Source organism: Saccostrea cucullata, unplaced genomic scaffold, assembly GCF_032062105.1.
Source record: "Saccostrea cucullata isolate Sc308-1 unplaced genomic scaffold, CSIRO_AGI_Scuc_v1 ctg10482, whole genome shotgun sequence".
NCBI lineage: Eukaryota > Metazoa > Mollusca > Bivalvia > Ostreida > Ostreidae > Saccostrea > Saccostrea cuccullata.
In genome coordinates this window covers 1-1298 of record NW_026923990.1, presented here as the reverse complement: position 1 = coordinate 1298, position 1298 = coordinate 1, and the positions used below count along the sequence as shown (strand labels likewise).

The window sequence follows — 1298 nt, the reverse complement described above, 5'->3', positions numbered from 1 at the left end:
GAATAACATGCATGCATTGTGTATTTACTATTTAAATGCATGGTATGTAATCGGACTAACCCACATTGTAAAGGTTTATAGATTGATTTCTTTCATAGAAAATCTAACCATAATGCATATTTTTAGAATCGATTCATTGTACTTTATGATACGCAATTTTCTGTAAACGGACTGTTCGAGTCTTCCTTCCTGTGTTAAGTTAGACTCTGTATTTTGTTGAAATCATCTTATGTACAATAATATTGAACTTGGATTTAATTTTCCTTTTGGATGTTGATTTCACAATATTGAATTTATGCTGTACATGCATATAAACTTTTCAAAAAAATGACTCTCACCTTTGCCAAAATTCTTAGGGACTATGTCGACGTTTTGGATGACTGGCAAAGAGAAGTTGACAATATTAGAAAAATGCACCATGAGATATGGAAAGAAAGCAGGTTTTATCCTATTGTTAAACAACATAGAGCAGGAAGCCGCGTAGAAAAGCAGTGTCGCATCCTTCCAATGGGAAAACAAACTGATGTAGATTATAAATTTGAAGTAACAGGAATAACTGTTGAAATTAAAAAAAGATCAGGACTCTTCTGGAAAGTTAGTGCACTATCAAAAGCACATGGAAAAATATTTGTGACGAAAGAAACTAAAAACGAACTTATGAACAAGCCACACTATTCTGAGATATTCACAGAAAGCGTGTTTGTTTGGAACATGGAGGAGGAAGCATATTTGTTGTTGCCAGGGCCCTTCAAAGAGAAGGTGGTAGAGATGAGTAAATTCGAATATCAGAAGGATGTCAGACCACCAGTGAACAGTCCCTCAGTCCCCGGGCAGGGGGCCGTGAATGTGTACGATATTGTCCCTTGCTTGAGAATCTCTCAGTGGCCACCCAGTGTCCGCAAATGGACGGAAGACAATTGTTCTGACCAAAAAGCTTTGAACAAGACATTTCGGTCAAACATAGCAAAGACCGAGTCGCTATTTGTAGTCCCAGCGGGGAATCCGACGTCTCAGGAAAAAGATCTTGAGTTCAGGCTCTCTTTCTCTCTTCTGGAGGTCAAATGCTTCGAGGAACTTTCCTCTTATGCAAGGAAACTGTATGGCTTGGTAAAATATGTCTTTAAAACGAAATTAGAATGCATAGATTTACTGGATTCTTACCATATTAAAAGCCTTTACTTTGACATGATTGATAAAGAAGAATGGAGTTCTCATGATTATTTAAAGGATCTACTGCATTTCTTTACAATTGTAGAAAATGCTTGCAAGAATGAAACAGTTAAACATATCTTTATAGA

The 1298-nt window shown here is 36.6% G+C and overlaps 1 protein-coding gene across 1 annotated transcript; it reads left to right on the top strand.

Moving 5' to 3' along the window:
* Positions 1-208: 208 nt before the first annotated feature.
* On the top strand, positions 209-1290 carry LOC134265414 (uncharacterized; the record flags this gene model as incomplete). Its single annotated transcript, XM_062747622.1, has 1 exon — positions 209-1290. A coding segment is annotated over exon 1 (963 nt), but the record flags the coding sequence as incomplete, so codon positions are not given.
* Between the last annotated feature and the right edge of the window lie 8 nt (positions 1291-1298).